The 16,799-nt window shown below is 42.0% G+C and overlaps 1 protein-coding gene across 1 annotated transcript in view; it reads right to left on the bottom strand.

Moving 5' to 3' along the window:
- Positions 1-4,966: 4,966 nt before the first annotated feature.
- Positions 4,967-16,799, bottom strand: part of fto (FTO alpha-ketoglutarate dependent dioxygenase) — a 116,076-nt gene continuing 104,243 nt past the window's right edge. The window contains exons 9-10 of the mRNA XM_020649559.3: positions 7,257-7,397; positions 4,967-6,505 (exon numbers count right to left, since the gene is read on the bottom strand). Of these exons, the coding sequence (XP_020505215.2) occupies positions 6,499-6,505; positions 7,257-7,397 (148 nt within the window). The 3' untranslated portion in view covers positions 4,967-6,498. The remainder of the gene's footprint in view (positions 6,506-7,256; positions 7,398-16,799) is intronic.

The raw sequence follows: 16,799 nt of genomic DNA, 5'->3' as shown, positions 1-16,799 counted from the left end.
CAAAGTAATTCAACACTTGTGGTTAGTGCTAGATAATGAACTGTTAGAGTGGTGTTTTTCTCGATGGTCACACAAACTGTCTGACTTCAAACATGACTACAGTGAACATTCGTATCTTTAAGACATGACCACAATCGTTTTAACCAGGTAGTTTGACTTACTGAACTTCCTTTCTACTGGATAATCACGTTCTACTTGTGTTGTTATTTCACATGTAGTGATGGTTCATCAGAGCTATTCGACCACTTCTTCTCATCTTCCTCTCCTTGATCTACCTTCCTAAAATGAAGCCTTCGTTTTTTCTCTCTCCTGCTGGGTTCTTGGGGGGGGGGGGGGGAGGCGGAGAGGGGGAGAGGCTGGCAATATCAAAAAGTCCTTTCATCCATTTTAGATGAGATGCAGATGACTCAATTATGCTTGGCCTGACATCAAGACCACTTGGCGGAGAAGCTGCTAATGCTGGAAAACGATCCATTTAATCCCACTGATATGAATGGCCGGGGCGCTAACAGGCCCGCTAACGGTAAAAGAGAGAGACAGGTATGAGCAGAGATGCTTCATGGCTACTCTGGAGATACAGGTCTCAGTGTTTGTGAAGGGTGGGAAAAGGAGGAAGGAGGTCAGGTCTTGGTTGTGGCGAAATGAAAAGAAAAAGGGGAGGAGCATTTAAATATGCTGTAGTTCAGGTTTACTTAAAGCTCCTATGAGGAGTTTGTAACTTGTTATGAGACGGATTGATACTCATGCCTCTATATGAACTACAAAGTCTAAGAAAGACCGTTAGCAACAAAACAGACTACCCTATACTGTAATATTTAAGTGATGAGAAGATTTTCCCACACGTTGATTGAACAGCCCTTTTCTTTTACATTTTCAAAACACAGGTTCATCATAAGCGCTTCGACTGAGATTATGATGCTACATTGGGAAATATGCTTAGATGAACTCAAGATTGCTTAAAGCGATGGCAAAATCCTGCTAGAAATGTGATCCAACAAGAAAATTGGGTTTGGGACTGAACAGAAATCCAGCTGTCCGTTAAGCCTGTAATCCATCAATCAATCACTCTTTGTTTATATAGCGTCAATTCATAACAAATATTATCTCAAGACAAAAAAAAGAGCAGATCTAGATCTTACTCTTTATTATTTCATTTACAAAGATCCCACATTAATGAACTAAGAGCACAGCCCTTGGAAGCATTAAGCAAAGTAACAGTGGCAAGGAAAACCTTCCTAACAGGCAGAAACCTCGAGCACTAGCAGGCTCATGTTTAACAGGTTGAGTGTGTTCAACTTGAGTCCCACTCTTCCTGCTTACAGCCTTTTTTTTTTTTTTTTTACAGGAACAATGATGCTAATCTATGACATAAGCATTTCATAATTCAAATGTGTCTCAAAATTCAATATCATAACATTTAAGCGAGTTTCTTTGGACTGTAACTAAAGACAGAGTAGACGATTTGAAAAAAATGTGTATACAAATGCTCCATAGAAGGTAAGGAGTGAGAGAAATGGGTCAGTGGCTTTAGATTGGAAATAAGAGTCAGAGAGATAAAGAGAGCCAGGTCCTGCAGGACTGATGATATCGGGGCTTTTGGTCACCAGAGCCAGGGCCACAGCGGCGACCCACAAACATGCTCTACATTTGATCAGACAGCTGTTTGATGTGCGAGGCCTTTCTCCCCAAAGACTCCAAGAAACACACATGAATACACACACACACACACACACACACTTATCATGCCATACCCTATACTCATCAGAGCTGCTCAGCTGCTAGCATCTTGACAGCATCAACATCAGCATCAAGACCACATCACTTTTGGGCTAATAGTGAGTTAAATGAGGGGCAGTGAGTTTGTCAGTGTTGATCAGCCTGCTAACAGAGAGGACAGTTGGTTAGATTAAAAAGGAGATGCTTCAAAATTAAGAAATCAATTAGAATAGTCAGCAGTCATTGCCCTGAGTTTGAGAGGGGAGTAGGAGAACATCATATTGCTCTGCTTAGAATTTCTCATATATTTTGTTAATATATATTACATACACCTACACAATGATATCAAAAGTCAATCTCACTGAAGCCACATGTCAGGAACTTTCATTTGGAGTCAATCTTGGGATCTCTGTTAACAATGTGGTACATCTTAGCTCCTTGCTATTCTTGTCCTGAAAATACTTCTGAGGGATTCTATAACAAAAAAAATTAAAAGAAAAATCCCCCTGATGTCTTTTAACTTTCAAAATGATCACTCACTGTAAATCTTTGCAATGAAATGTTTTAATAAAGCTGGTTTGTGTGCTTCATGGGACTCTGACCAGGTGGCATAAGTTACAGGTACTAAAAATAACAAATAATTCATGTTCTCACTGACTGCCTTGTATGCTTCTGTAGCTCATAGAGGCATCAGCATGAATTTCAGTGAATTTCATAACCAGCTAAAAACTACTTTCAGGAGCTTCAACTGACATTGTATGCAATACATTTTATAAAAATAAAAATAATCAAACTTGATTTAATGCTTCACCTGTGACTTAATTAAGCAGGATTAAAAAGTCCCAACTCAAATCTTTATCAAAATAAGTACTAAGGTTAAAGTCACATACGGGGGAAAATCTTTTACACTACTCTTTGTTTCAGAGCAGTCACTCCGTTATGTTTGCACTGACATGAAACTCTGCACTCTGCCTTCCTTACGACCTTTAGTGCAATTAACAGCTGCAAAACATTAGTGCTTGTGTTGCTTCACAAGTAGTCAATCAAATCAGTGTTTTGTCGGTACTGAGTGGTGTGTGTCTGCATTGGTGACAAATGAGTGCAGCCCATCCCACTGCTGACAGCCGCCCCAGAGCACCGATGCTATCTTCAGCTCTTCAGCCTGCTTCTACAATTACCACTGCCTCTGTGGCCCCGGGGCCTCCAACACCGGCCTGTACTCTGGGACCCAGGACACACACACACACACACACACACACACACACACACACACACACACACACACACACACACACACACACACACACACACACACACACACTAATAAACATTTCACACGTCTTTTCCTTTGTACAAAATAGCTCACAGAGAACTTAACAGATGTCTCTATATTTTTTTTAAAACAAACACAAATAGTGGAACGTGCTAACATAGAGGAATATAGCAGACCTGATTATAAAAACACATTTTATTCAGTCTTCACTGTAACATAATGCAGTAGAGTGTAAAGGTAAGAGTCTGTCAGTTCAAAAAATACAATAAAATTAGCCCAATTGCATAGTGCCATTATTCACATAAAAACACAATAATTGTCTTCCATTCCACACTTTTATTTTCATTTTTTTTTTTTTTTTTAAATCGAATTTAGATTCACATCCATTTCCTGGTTTCATACAAATGCTCAGTCCCAGCCACACACTGAAACATTTGACTGGGATATGACCCCAAACCGATACCTTTCCCCACCACACCTGGTTATTTTATCTCTCCCTGCACCTATTGTTGGCTGGCGGCTGACCCCAGTCAGAACAATGCATACCTGTGGCTCTTGCCAACGCTATGTAATTGTCTTCTCAAGTGGGGCCCTTTTCCAGTCGGCCCCTGAGGGGAGAGCGCTCCAAACTCATCCATCACTCAGTCACTCAGCCACTACAGGAAGTAGTTAACATGGGCGACCTCTGGGATGGCGGTCCATAGTTGGTAGGAGGGGTGTGGAGTTGAGGTTTTTTTTGTAGAAACACTGGCAGAGACATAATTCAATCAATCAATCCATCAATCATTCTGTTGTAGAAACTGTTTGCTCTGCTAATCAAGACGGTCCCTTTTAAGTTAAAAAAAAAGACAGATACAAGAAGCAGCTGGTCAAAATGCAAATGTTCTTTGAAAAGTATAGAAATGATGAATGTATGCACATGTTTTTAAACTCACACTTTTGACCTTATGATAGTTCTAAAAAAAAAAAAAAATGAAGGGGTCAGAAAGTCCTAACAAATCATCCTTTTGTGGAGTGTGTTGTAAACATAATGACCACCCATTCTATTTTTCTGACTCCACACACATAAATCTTGTGCAATGACCCGAATGGAAGAATAATGTGTCCATCAAAATACCTAAACTCCTGCACACTTTTTAACTTGAAAACATTTATTGACAAAATTTTAGACCTTCATCAGTAAAAACCAAAGAGATTCCAGGTGGTAGTTGGACAATGTAGTGACAGAACCATGCCAGGCCATTGCCATATTAAATAAATTCAACAAAAACCCTTGTGAATAATTAAGTCTTGTTGTATGTTCCACTTAAATTAAACTTTTCTTTAATAGAAGTATCTCAGTCGATTAAATAAAAGAAAAAAAATAATTGTACAAGAACAAAACAGTTTGTTGTTAGTAATGTGAGGTCAGTGGTGATGAAAAACCTGTTTACATGTCAGGACCAGAAAAGCTAATTCAGCCAAACACTGTGGTCGTGAAATAATTTTTAATAAGTACCTATTTTTGTCTTAATCACTTTGGAAAACCAAATGTTGTTCACCCTGTCAAATCTGATACAGTAATCCTGACCCCTCAAGTTCACACAGCAACTCACACATCTAAAGGATATGAGTTATTAGTAGACCTAATGTGCATGTAAGCACTAGTGACCTTGATCTAGTGCGGATATACAGTACCTGATATTCATCCCAGAGAAGTACTCCCCTAAAATAAGCATCTTTCTGAATGCTGGTATCTTGAGGACTACAGAGGGAGAGGATACTTCCCAGCGCAGTAACTCACTTTCACCACAGTGGACGATTAAAGAGATGCATGCTTACATTTAAGATTAGCTTCAGATATAAGATGCAATCATAGTAGATTTAAAATGGACTACAAAACATGCTTGAAGGAATGTTTGTACCTGTCATATGTGGGTTTTTCACCAGGAATTTTATAAAAATTGACAAAACAAACAGAAGAAAGAGCACTGCAGGTCATTGAATAAAACACTTGTTTTTTTATTTACTGCCATTCCTATTGCTTCAGACAGACAAGCTGTGGCGCAGGGAGCACAGAGTGATTCAAACAAGTCAACATTACTGCCGATCTACAAACAAATCTCTCTGACAACAACAAACAACAGAGGCGCAGCAAAAAAAAGAAGCAAGAAGAACAGCATTTGGCAACTATTAACATCTTGGAAAAAACTTCAGAAGTAAAAAAAGGAGTGCATTCTGCATTTTTAATAGTAAACAGCGTCTCTACTTCATCATGAACTAGATAAAGGAATCAAATGAGGAGGGCTGATACGCTGCTTTGACGTCGGCCCCCTTTTCCACCCTTCTGAGCTTTTTTTTGAAAGTGGATTTTGTCAGAAGCTCCGGATGTTTCGCTCACTCTCTCCCTCTCTCTCTTTCTCGGATGGCCTGCAGCATTACAGGGGAATATGGTGCTCTACACACTTTAAGAGTAATTAAAAGCGATTGAACAGCTGTAATTATGAGAAACGGCGGTTGTGTTCCGGGTCATTCTATCAGCGCTGTCTTTCATCAGAGCAGAGGCAGAGGGGGCCCCGCTGCTACTCTCTGTTTCTCCATATGCGTATCTTCAAGAACAAACAACTGGCAGGCTGCCTACAGGCTCTCACACACACACACACACTATCACATTCATACACACACGCCTTCATGTAGACAAGTGGGAGAGTGAACGTTCACAAACACAAACACACAAATAGACAACTGACATGTATATTCACATGGCTAGTGAACACACACACACACACACACACACACACACACATCAATATGGCACACGCACACCATTGCAGCTTAAACCTTAAAAAGCACATTCTTCATGTTCTTCGTTGGGTGACATTCATAACTTTCTTCATAACCTTTCTTTGGTTTCTTCAGGCTCGTTCAACCTTTGAAGACAATTAAGGGGTTTACTATACAAAAGTAAATGCAACGCTGTGTGAGCACTTTATCATTCCATACTGTATAATAACACTATGTGACAAATAGAAAGCATGTGTATGTACTGTACTGTGACTACTGAGAAAAGAGTCCATACATTGATGAAAGCATATCTGGGTTACATGACGTTATCTAACAGAATACACAGAAATAATAAATAGTTACACATGTATGCTAACACTGAAATGCCGGTTCCACTTGTGTTTTTTTTCGTTAGACCATTGTGTCACTAGTAGCATGTCATTAAGCGCTGCTAGCATTGTTAGCATGTTACTGAAGCACTATTGTGGTAATATTGTGGTGCTCTGGTTTGTTCTTCAAGCCAGATCCAAGGTGTAGCAGGCTTAGATGCCAAGGACATCATCTGGGGTAGTGGAAGGCGAGAGTAAGTGGAGATGCAGATGCCCCAAATCAAAAGCAAATCAATCTTGGTAGGATCACAACGGAGGACTGCTCAGTGGTCTGTCCCTCAGATGATGTGGGAGCATTTGAAAAAGAGCTGGTGGGGTATTTTTTTTTGTCTCTTTCTTAATACCTCTGTCCACCCTTCACATCCTGATGTAAAAGAAAACGAGAAACGGTTAGAAACGGTTTAAAAAAACAACAACAGCATTTGAATCTTTATCCTGAAATGGTTAAAACTGGAAATGAGGCCTCCTGTGAGGGTTAAGATGGGATTGTAAAGGCTAAAAGAGATGCTGATTATTTTTGGATTTGCCATTCTAAGACTTGATTCTCAAGCTGTTTAATTTACTTAAAGCCTGCATAGGTTGAATACTTGATTATGAATGACCGAGAGGAAGACAGACATTGACTAACTTCACAATGAAGTGAATTATAATGGCCATTCCAAAATATCAAAACTTCTGACTGCAAAAATAAAGTATGTTTGACAGCCGGTGTTTCCTTTATGTAGAAATACAGACTACAGGTTGTCCTGACTTCATTTAAAGGTCAGGAGAATCCTTTTTTGGGTGTCTTGAGCTTGTTTTCTGAGCAGCTCCACAAGTTTAAAAGTGATATAAGAAAAAAGAAGAAGCTGACAAATTGAGATTTTAGTTTGCCTATTTCTTTGGCCAGCTTTTTTGGCATTCTTGTTACTCACAACATGCTAAATAGTTTCTACATTTTCTATTGGACTTTTCACACAATGGTCTGTAAGGATAGTCAGAAGAAAACTGGCATAGTTCAATAATCCCATGAAGTAATGAACGATCCACCAGTGAATAGTTGTATGCTGCATGAACTTAACATGTTCAAAACATGTACACAAGCAAATTCCCACTTGTCAACATCCAGAGCTCACCTCCAGAGCAGTAACTCCACTCTGTTGATGATGTCGGCCAGATCAAAGGGTAGTGGCATGCCGGGGTCATCCACACCCCAGAAAGGCCGGTCCACTGGGGCTTCCTCAGGGGGTAATGTCTGGGCCAGACTGGAGTGGCACCTGAGGCAACAGGAGACAGGAAACAAGCGCACCCATTAACTCCTCCCTCCAATTTAGAAAACAACTGGTAGACACTCATCAGTATTAGGACACGTGTCTCAGGTAAACTAAATTTTGACCTGTGGTTTTATTCTTTGGATGAGACTTGTGCTTGAGTGAAGGTCTCTCACTGCTATCACCAATACAAATACTATCAAGCTAATCTCTCAGAACTTTATAAAGACTTCAAATGTCGAGGGTGTAAAAAGTCTCCCAACACTCATTTTCAAAGAGAAACTTTACTATCTGCTCTTCCAGGATTGACTGTTGAAAGCTTTAAAGGGGTAAGCCCCAGTAATATCAAGTTGTTAAGTAAATGATGTGTGTTTGTGTGTTTTGCTGACTCGTCTATAAACACACAGTGGGTATTGTGTGTTTGACCAGGAGGCCGTCGGCTTGTGTGTTTCCGCTGCTTTTTATGACTACTCATAATACTGGGCCCAATTACCACTGCCAGGATATAAGAGATTAAGTGAATCTGTTTGTACTAAGGACACATGGAGAGATTTACACATCATATACTTCAGAGAGATCTCCTTTCTCTATGTATGTTATTGATAGTTTATAGTTAAATTGTAGGTCATTTGTACATCATTTTCTGGTTTAGACCTCTGAACTAGTAAAGCCCATTGAGCTAAATGGAACTGAGAGATTTGGAGAAAGTGATGTGTCAGGAAAGTGTTTTCAAGGCAATAAATGGCAGAATCTGTCTCAGGCTGATGAGACACCATGATATCATTATGATATCATGATTAATGCCCCTTTCATTTAATACACAGAGACGCACACACAGCAGGATGCTTCCGCAAGAACATCACTCTCTGTTGTTGCAATCGTGACAGTGCGGTGACAAATCCAGCCCTTTCATGTCACTGTGATTTTTTATTTTATGATTAATAATCCAGGGTTAGCTGTAATTTCTTCCTTGTTTGGAACCCCCACAGACCTCAGCCACATCTTTTGTCAGAGCAGTGTAAATATTTACTGCGGTGACTTGGTGTTCCTCTCTGCTGTCATTGTAAATCTGCCCTCCCTCTGCCTCTTGACAGATGAGAGCGACCCCTGACCTGGAGGTGCAGGAGGGAGGGGTGGAGGTTGGCATTTGTGTGGTGTGTGTCTAGTGTGTGTGTGTGTGTGTTGTCCTAAGAATTTCATTCTCGAGCCACAAGGCCAGTTATACTCCCCACTCAGTCATCATGCCGGGGTCTATCCTGTCGTATCCCTCTACCCCATCCCCACAACCGTGAACCTCAAACATCCCGGAAACACACACACAAACAGGACCACCACCACCTTGTGGCCAGGGGACTACAGGAGGGAATGGAGGGGACACTGAGGGCTGGAGAGACAAATATGGGGGTCAGTTATGGATGAGATGAGGGGATGTTTAAGTTGTCAGGGGACAGCCGGGGGTTGCCACAATTTGTGGTTATATATTTTCACTGGAGCCACTTAATGTCCGCCTGGCTCTGGGCCTAAGTGCTGCATTTTGGTGCGGTTAGCCCTTTAAAGAGCTGCTGCATTACGGTGGTGAGGAGCAGCATTAACATTCACTGTTCCAATATATCTTCTGTGCTCTGGATCAGGGCCTGATAATAGCATCTGTTAACATGCACTAAGTACCATTATGTAGCACATCACTTCATAAATAATACGATTAGGCGACCTTGGGGCTTTGCGACGAGCCGTGTGTTTAAATGTTCTCATCATTTATTTAGGGTGCGAATTAAAGGAAGCGCCACTTCAGAGGAGGAGGAGGAGGAGGACATGGCTGGCATACATATCGAAGAAGTGAGCGAGAGAGAGAGTAAGAGAGAGAGAGAGCAAACTGACCCAGACAGCACACACTGACACATACACACATACACACACAGTGGGGTTCTGCTGACATCAGCTTAAGGACACCATAGGCTGAGGGAACCCAGGCCTTTGATTTGGTCTGATTAAGTATTCATGCAGTATGGCTATGAAAGAAAACACTGGCCTCTTTTTCTGCTGTCTCGACTCATACTGAAAGGCTACATACCGTAAAAACCTGACCTGACGCCTTCAACAGAGCCGCTGCATTTATCTGACAAGGGATCTTGCAACATTAGCTTGCAAATAGAGGACTCCTGGTTTACCAGAGATATAAAAGATATCAAGGCTGGAAGACTATCAAAGATAATACAGTGTAGGTAATTCAGCACACACTTTTACACAATCTACCACTGTTCACAGAGTGCCGTCTCCTGACTGCTAAAATGGAACCAAACAAAAAGTCAATATCAAGCGAGGTGCCTTAAGCTCTCCCGGGCTCTTGCTAGAAATTCAGTGTAAGCCACAGCGGCGTACAAACAAGGCTCACCAAAAGACTTTCCCATGGTAGAACAGCCCACCTTAAAGTTAAGGTCAAAGACAAAGAGGTGTGTGTGTCGGGGTGGGGTGGGGGTGGGGGGGGGGGGGGGGCTTGGGTGTTGTGTGTTAACAGTGTTTGTGAGTCCACAAACAGGCTGTTCAAATGGATTAACCCCAGACAGATATGGGCCTAACTATCCCATCTGGCGCTCGGTCAAGAGAGATTGGCAACACAATCACTCATTTCAATTTGCCCTGAAACCTTATAGCCTGGCAGGCCCCTGCTCAAATGGTATGCTAATGTGAAAGGTATCTCGGATTCTATCGCCTCTATTTCACAGAGGCTTTTTCCCTTCACGCAGCACAGTGCACTTGAACTACGGCCGGGCGAGAGATCCACGGCCCTCGCTGCAATAAGAGCCAGAGCCCCCTTTGCGCTCAAACTAACCACTTTAGCTAAAGTGAGTGTTAATTATGGACAGGCAAAGCAGTCAATAAAAGGTTAATGTAAAAGTCAAAGGATAAATTCCTTTAAGCATTGCATCATTCCACCATCTCCAACACACTGCTCGCAGGTCTCCTAATCAATACGTTTTACTGTAATGCGCTCCCCATCGATCCCCCCCGCCTCCACAGTCCGGGCTCCATCACTTGGTTAAAGAAAGGAAAGAGAGCGGATGAGAGAGAAAGAGAGAGAGAGAGAAATACGAGTAAATAAAATGATTAACCTGGGTTTTACTCTGTTGTTTCACTCTTCGTCTCTCTCTAAAAGGCTTGTTAGATGAGTGCAGGGTGGTCCAATATCATCACTGCCATCACCAACCATCCCAATCATCAGCATCATCAGCCCACTCAATCTCTGGCCCGTGTGTAATTGTGTAGCAGCACACTCAGGCAGGGCCATACATTAAAAGGCCCTCTGCTCTTTACAGGATGGAAATCCGCTTAATAGACAACATCAGTGCTTCCAACTCTTGCAATTACACTGATAAATGCACGATTGTGTCAGTCCCAGTGAAAAAGAACCCAGAGAACATAGATAGGAGACAACACTTATTGCATTATTGCTACAGGAGGTCATTTGTATCCACATGGGACTAGACAGCATGTGCTGACCCTGAACATGGTCTTAGGACACGGGTGGAATCATGATGTAAGGGATCTAGAGAGGCGTACTAAGATATTATCTCTAACCTTGATGAGGAGTTGTCATATTTGAGAGCAAATCCAAATGACGTTTTTCTTTGTGCATCAATGTGGAAAATGTCTGAGCATATTCTGCAATCTGCATGAAATATCACCATAGAAATCCAACTGGATCCTGACTAGGATCAGTTTAAACTCCAACTTGAAACGGTGTTTAAAGAGGACTCAGTCATGTATGATCTAGTGTTTCCTATTTTGCAGTGTTTCATATTTTGTATCCTGTATTGTTTTCTCTTTTATTTGTTGTGTTTTTTTTGTTCTGTCTCTTCTTCTCTATCTTGTTTTTTTAATTTGAATGTACTTCAAGTGCCGTATAGGGAAGGGCACTGCAAATTACTTTAGCTATACTGTAAGTGCTGTAGTGTGTGGAATTGGTTTACTTGCTTCATACTTGTCACGAAAGTTTGTTAAAAGTTTTGAGACTTTTGGACACTGCATGTTTTCAAAGGATAAAATCTCACATTTTTTAATAATCAAAAGTATTTAAAGGTAGATCTTAAAAAAAACGACAGATCTTCGGTCATATTTTTAGCCCCAAATTTATGCAATTTTGACCTCATAATCATATTAAAAACACAACCAAAGTCCCTGCACACCTAAAGATAAAAAAACAAATAAAAATAAAATAGAATTTCTATAATTGTTCTTGAGGGTATTATAGATTAATATCAAATGCTTTTCAATATATTCTTTTTTTCGAAGTGTAACTTAAGATAACTCATGATCTGTTTATTTTATCATGGTTCTAATAATTACTACTCATAAATAACACAATACAATCAAGAGAAGATCTTGTGTTTGACAAACTACATATTTGCGGCTATTATCCTTCGCTAATAAAAAAAAGAGAAAAGCGATGTAGCAAAACATTTAACAAAACATTCACAACTAGTTTATTGAAGATCACCTCAACAATCTTTTCATATTATCTTCCATGCCCTTTGCATTATCTACACACAAAAAATGGACACCTAAACATCAATCAATCAGTGTCCATTCTGCATTGTATTATATATGGCGGTGCTGATCAAGGCAAGCGAAATACCTCAGATCACCTGCTTCCTCGTGACCTGACTGTGCTTCATATGACTGTCTAGCAATCCTATGCAGGTGTGAATTTTTATGGTCTTGGCAACCCGAGTGCCCGATAGCTGAGAATGCAATCAAACAAGTCATGAAAAAACAGGCATGCGTCTCATAAATCAGCCTGCCCCTGAAGGTAAGGCATGCAACGACATCCAAGGGAGGGAGAAGAAAGAAAGGAGTATATTATCCATGTACGTTCTGTATCTATGTGACGTTGTGTAAGAAATGAGCAACAGAGCACATCTGTCTTTGTGTGTCATGCAGTTATATAATGGGTGGGAGAGAGACAGAGGGATCGCTCTTATCTACATACTTATCTATCTGCTGCATTGTGCAAGATATTAGTGATATCATGAAGTATAACAAGGAGATGTTTAAAACAAGGCCCAACCTGTAAAAAGTCAAGCTTTGGATCTCTAACTGCACCACCCAAGAATCAAAGGGTCCTGTGAACTCTCAGGGCTGTCCTCATTAGAGCCTGAACAGAGCATCAGATCCCCACCCACCATCCCCAAACTGCCATTATCCCAATCGCAGCCACATCCAGTGCTAAATGTAAAGTCGTGCAGAATGTGAGCCAGCCAGCCAGAAAGCCAGAAAGCGTGGGCAGGGCTGCGTCTTAACCGTTTCCTCAGGATCAATCAAACACTATTGTGTCTGCAGACAGCTGCTGACTGTACACTTTGTGAGTATGTGAGGTGGGCAATTCTGGAGGCAGAAACAGAAAGAGAAGGAGAGGAGGGAGGGGGGTGTCATCAAATGCCCAACATATGTTCCTTTCATTTTGATTCCCTCTAAGGAGCCTGGGATAATAAAACTAACATCTGATGCACTCTTTTCCCCTTTAATTAATGGTTGTGGAAACCACACAAAAATGCATTAGCAAAAAGAAAAAAAGGGGGGGGGGGTCGAGGTGGGCTCTGTGGTGCTTTCAACACTCTCCCACACACGCCGCCATGGCTCTGCTGTGGCTGGGACAATGATTCTGTACCTTTGGGGGGGCGGGGTAGCCCTCTTGCTCATACACTGTGAGGTGTCCCCCTTGCCAGATGCAGTCTGGGTGTTAAACCACATGAAACAAATAAGCTTCATTATTGGCATCTCAAAGTCAGACTCTTGAGTTGCACGGAGTCCATGTACTGTTTGCAGGGTTAACAGGAGCCTACGGCACAAACAGAGAAGGTTTGCCATACCTGCACAGACCCTGCCTGCTTCACACCCCGAGTGTTTGATGTGGCTTGGCTGGCTGCTCAGTCTAGAGCAGGGTGAACCAGATGTAGCAAAAAAACACACACAAAGCAAGGTAGCCCCTAAATAGCCTTCATAATTGGAGGCAATAAAACACTATTGCAGTCTGGAAGTGCAAAGGAGGCGAGCCCCTGAAGTACAGCTACTGCTCTCAAAAACCAGGTGGACGTCCATTAGGTGCTTAACAGTGTAACAAATTACCGAACACCCTGGCCTGCTCCTTCTCCTCCTCGGGCAATGGGATGGAATGTGGCCTAGTGTCAACACAGGCGCAAAATTTACGAGCAGACAACTATTGTTCAAATGCAATCACGTCCTAATAAAAATAGAGGCAGGAAAAGGACAAACAGATAGGGCCCTCCTGGCCGTTTACTCTTCTGACAATGGGTGGAGAGACAGATCACCCCCTTAGGCACTGGATCTGTGTGTGTCAGTGTTGAGGGAAAGAAAAGTAAGAGGGATAGAGGGAGAGTTTGTGTGTGCGTGTGTATGTGCTCCAGGCATACTGGAATGACTGTAGCTGCAACTTTTGGCCTACTAGCCACCTGTGCCACGCTACAGGCTAGTTCAACATAAGCAGCTGGCTTGAAGGAAGAGTGGGGGGAAAAAAAGAAAAGAAAAAACAAACATTTAATTTGGGCCCAGCCAGTAACACCCAAAGGACAACAACACTCAGTAGGGAAGGTTGCCCAGCTCAAACACAACCAACCCAAACCCACTCCATCATCATTCCAAATGAGCCACACGTGGCCAAATACCATAGTGAAACATTTGGATGTATACAGGCTAAAATAATTAAGAGTTGGTTCTAAAGAGACACTGAAGGTTTTCCTGATGACGCTGTTTATTTATAAAGCCCAGGAGAGAAAATGGAGCAATAACAGGACTCGTTGGTGAGGGTAAAGAGGTTACAAGCCTGCGAGTGATTGCTCTTTTTCACAGCTTTGAGTTCGAAGGCTGTAAATCTTCTGTTAGGGAATCAGGAAGAGGGTTACTGCGGCGGAGGGAGCACTAACTCATAGTTTTCCAGGGGAATGGCACACAGTTGCTGTGAAAACTTGTTCTCAGAGTGTTCTTGTAAAACGATCATTTTTTAACCCTCAGACCTTCCTCTCACCACATGCCCCCCCCCTCCCCCCCCTCCCCCCCTCCCTCCTGTCTGAGCGGCAGTGCCTTGTGGGCATCATCTGAATGGTGCAATAAAGCTGGTGATGGATGAGGCCTGCCTCAACAGCCATACAAGCAAACCATTGGACGACACCTGACCCCGGTCACACGATAAGGTCGATCCAACATGGGCACAATTCCCACCTGTCTTCAGGTGACAATCGTGGGGTCAAGCTGGCCCAGCTAATTATAGTCTATTGTAACTTCAATTGCTCGGTTACAAGTCATCTCTCTAGCTCCAGGGGACAGGGTGTTAAGTTCTGAACCCTTTTGTGTATAGTTAAACTGTGAGATAGAAGCTTCAAACTGTTGCACAACAGATATCAAGTGTCAGAAACGTGTATATCAAACCGCCTCACAGAAAAGAAAAGCAAACAGCAAAGGGAGCAGAAAAACACACTTCCCTGTTCCCTTTTAACAATTGTTGACTCATTGTTGGAAACGCTTGTCATGTTGTCATCACATAATATGTTCAACGTCAAACTCGACACACACCCTTCTGCCACAGTCACAAACATGAAACACCATTTATTGGACAGGCAGAAGTTGTGACATGACAGGAAACAACACAAGTTCTACTTAAAAAGTTATAAAGAACAAAACTATAAAGAAAAAAAGGTGGAAATCAAATATTAATATGTTTTTTTGTTTGTTAAAATAATACAGTAAAAAACTAAAGATGCATAAGAAAATGCATACACCGAACATGTTAATGCTTCTGATAAAACAAGATAGTTAGCCATGCTTCAACTCGCACAGAGACAAGGTGTAACTCTTTTTTCAGGTCACCAATCTAATCACTGAAATCTTAGCAACCCCCTGACCTTTCTTCTATTGCCACAATCGGGCACGCATCTGTACTTTTGCACATGCAGTGTGAGACAGTAGAACTAAAGTGATTACCATGATTTCTTTTGGAGAGACTCATTTCAGCGAGCTTCTTTTATTTAGTTAACCTTTATATGGACAGGAAAAGGAGTGGCACTCGAGTATCTGCCATAAGGCAACAACTAAACTGTCATTACTCATTCTATTTACAGAACACGATGAACTCGGCCTGAAAATGTCAGGCTGGGTATACAATACCTCAGCGGCCACGCTTTCTCGGATGCATATGAGATTTCTCCTCGAGTAAATAAACAAAAAGAAAAAGTCCAAAACTGAGTGAAGTTTCTTACCCAGGTTTATGCAAATCATAGGTTTATATCACAGTAATGTGAATGTGTATGCATCCATGCGTACATATAGTGCATACTCCCCAACCATGCCAGAGGAGCGCTTACCGCCAGGTGTTTTTAACTTCTGCATCACTTGGTGCTCCTGCTGTGTGAACACGAGTTTTGTTTCACCCTATTAAGTAAATAGTGTAATTATAGGGCCTCGGCATTTAAAACGCTGTGAACAGCCAGCAATTTGTTTGGAAGAGCAGCCAGGCTAGGCCCTGAGGCACTGCACCAAGCAGGATGCAAAGAGTGCACAGAGCAAGCCAGGGAACGATGTATAATAGTGTGGGAGTGAGTGTGTATGAGTTCATGTACCTGCCTATGTAGATGAGTTGTTGCATGTTTTTTTTTTTTTTAAGCTGTGTGTGTAAATCACTCTTAAAGTTGCTCAGAGTGTTAAATAGGAGCAGTTTGTGGTCAAACAGGTACTTAATATTGTTTTGTTTGGCAATATTGATGCAGTAACTGTAATACCAGCACTATCTAGAACTGGGTTTTGTAGAACCCCAAATTGACTCCATAGTGGCAAAGGCATCGCTCGTATCGATGCCAAAAGAACAACCATAGCACAAAAGCCACACGGAAAGCTTGGCATAATAAAAAGAGAGGGATTACAACAACTCTCGTTATTACTTTGCTCTCTACATTTTGTCTCCACAAACATCCCAGCTCTGCTCAACCTCCTCCTAGTGAGGATGCTTCTTACTTAAGTCTCTGCCCTTACCGCTGATCCAGGGTCAGCTGTGGGGAGTAAGAGAGGGATAACCTCTTTCTGAGCCCCATAGAGGCCCAGATGGCTGTGAGAAAGCTCCGATCCAAAAACTAGCTTACAACTCAATCGCTCTGGCCGCATCTCCAAGTCCACAATTTAACCCCCTCTGATGTCAGCCAAGGTCACAGATGCACACTCGAGAGTAAAAAAAAAAAAAAAAAAAGAGCCAGGAGTGAAGTGCTGCCAGAGTCGGAGGGAATTAGATCCGGGCTGAGTGGCCCTCATCTGGCTAAGCCCAGTAAGAAGCAAGACTAACAGGCTGAGGCAAGGCAGTTTGGGTTCGCAGACAAACACACATCCACACACACACACACACACACACAC

The sequence above is a fragment of the Labrus bergylta genome, chromosome 3 (assembly GCF_963930695.1).
Source record: "Labrus bergylta chromosome 3, fLabBer1.1, whole genome shotgun sequence".
Taxonomy (NCBI): Eukaryota; Metazoa; Chordata; class Actinopteri; order Labriformes; family Labridae; genus Labrus; species Labrus bergylta.
Note: the sequence above shows the minus strand (reverse complement) of the source record. Positions and strands in the feature narration are given on the sequence as shown.